Raw genomic sequence first — 420 nt, 5'->3', positions numbered from 1 at the left:
CCTCCGCCAGTCTTATGTCGAGCAGCGAGTCGAGGTAGGAGTAGACGTACCTCTCCTCGGTCTCCCGCTGATTCTTCTTGTGCTCTCGCCGGGCGTTTATGAGCGGTACGCACACCTCCGTCTGTTTTTTCAGCATCTCCAGCGCGATTCTCCTTCGGTTTCTGAAAAGATACTTTGATACGGACGGGAAAAAATTGAGGACGTTGAGGCTGTTGGAGTAGAGGAGGAGGTTGCGAAGGGCCGACTCGATCTCTCGAATGGCCCTCTCATCGAGCTTTTCGCCGAAGCACATGAGTACCAGCAGGCAGAACATGGCGAACTGAAGACTGTTCACCGGGACAACCACGGAGTTTGAAGAGGACTGTAGCTGGGAGTGGAGGTGATCGGTGAGGACGTTGAGGACCCAGTCTCGGCTGGGGG

The 420-nt window shown here is 55.5% G+C and overlaps 1 protein-coding gene across 1 annotated transcript in view; it reads right to left on the bottom strand.

Moving 5' to 3' along the window:
* LOC109819597 (cytochrome P450 89A2-like) overlaps positions 1-415 on the bottom strand; it is a gene marked incomplete at its 5' end in the record, with an annotated part of 1,551 nt that extends 1,136 nt beyond the window's left edge. Inside the window, one exon of the mRNA XM_020385375.1 lies at positions 8-415. Coding sequence (XP_020240964.1) covers positions 8-415 — 408 coding nt within the window. The remainder of the gene's footprint in view (positions 1-7) is intronic.

Source organism: Asparagus officinalis, chromosome 8, assembly GCF_001876935.1.
Source record: "Asparagus officinalis chromosome 8, Aspof.V1, whole genome shotgun sequence".
NCBI lineage: Eukaryota > Viridiplantae > Streptophyta > Magnoliopsida > Asparagales > Asparagaceae > Asparagus > Asparagus officinalis.
This window is presented reverse-complemented; position numbering and strand designations above follow the sequence as displayed.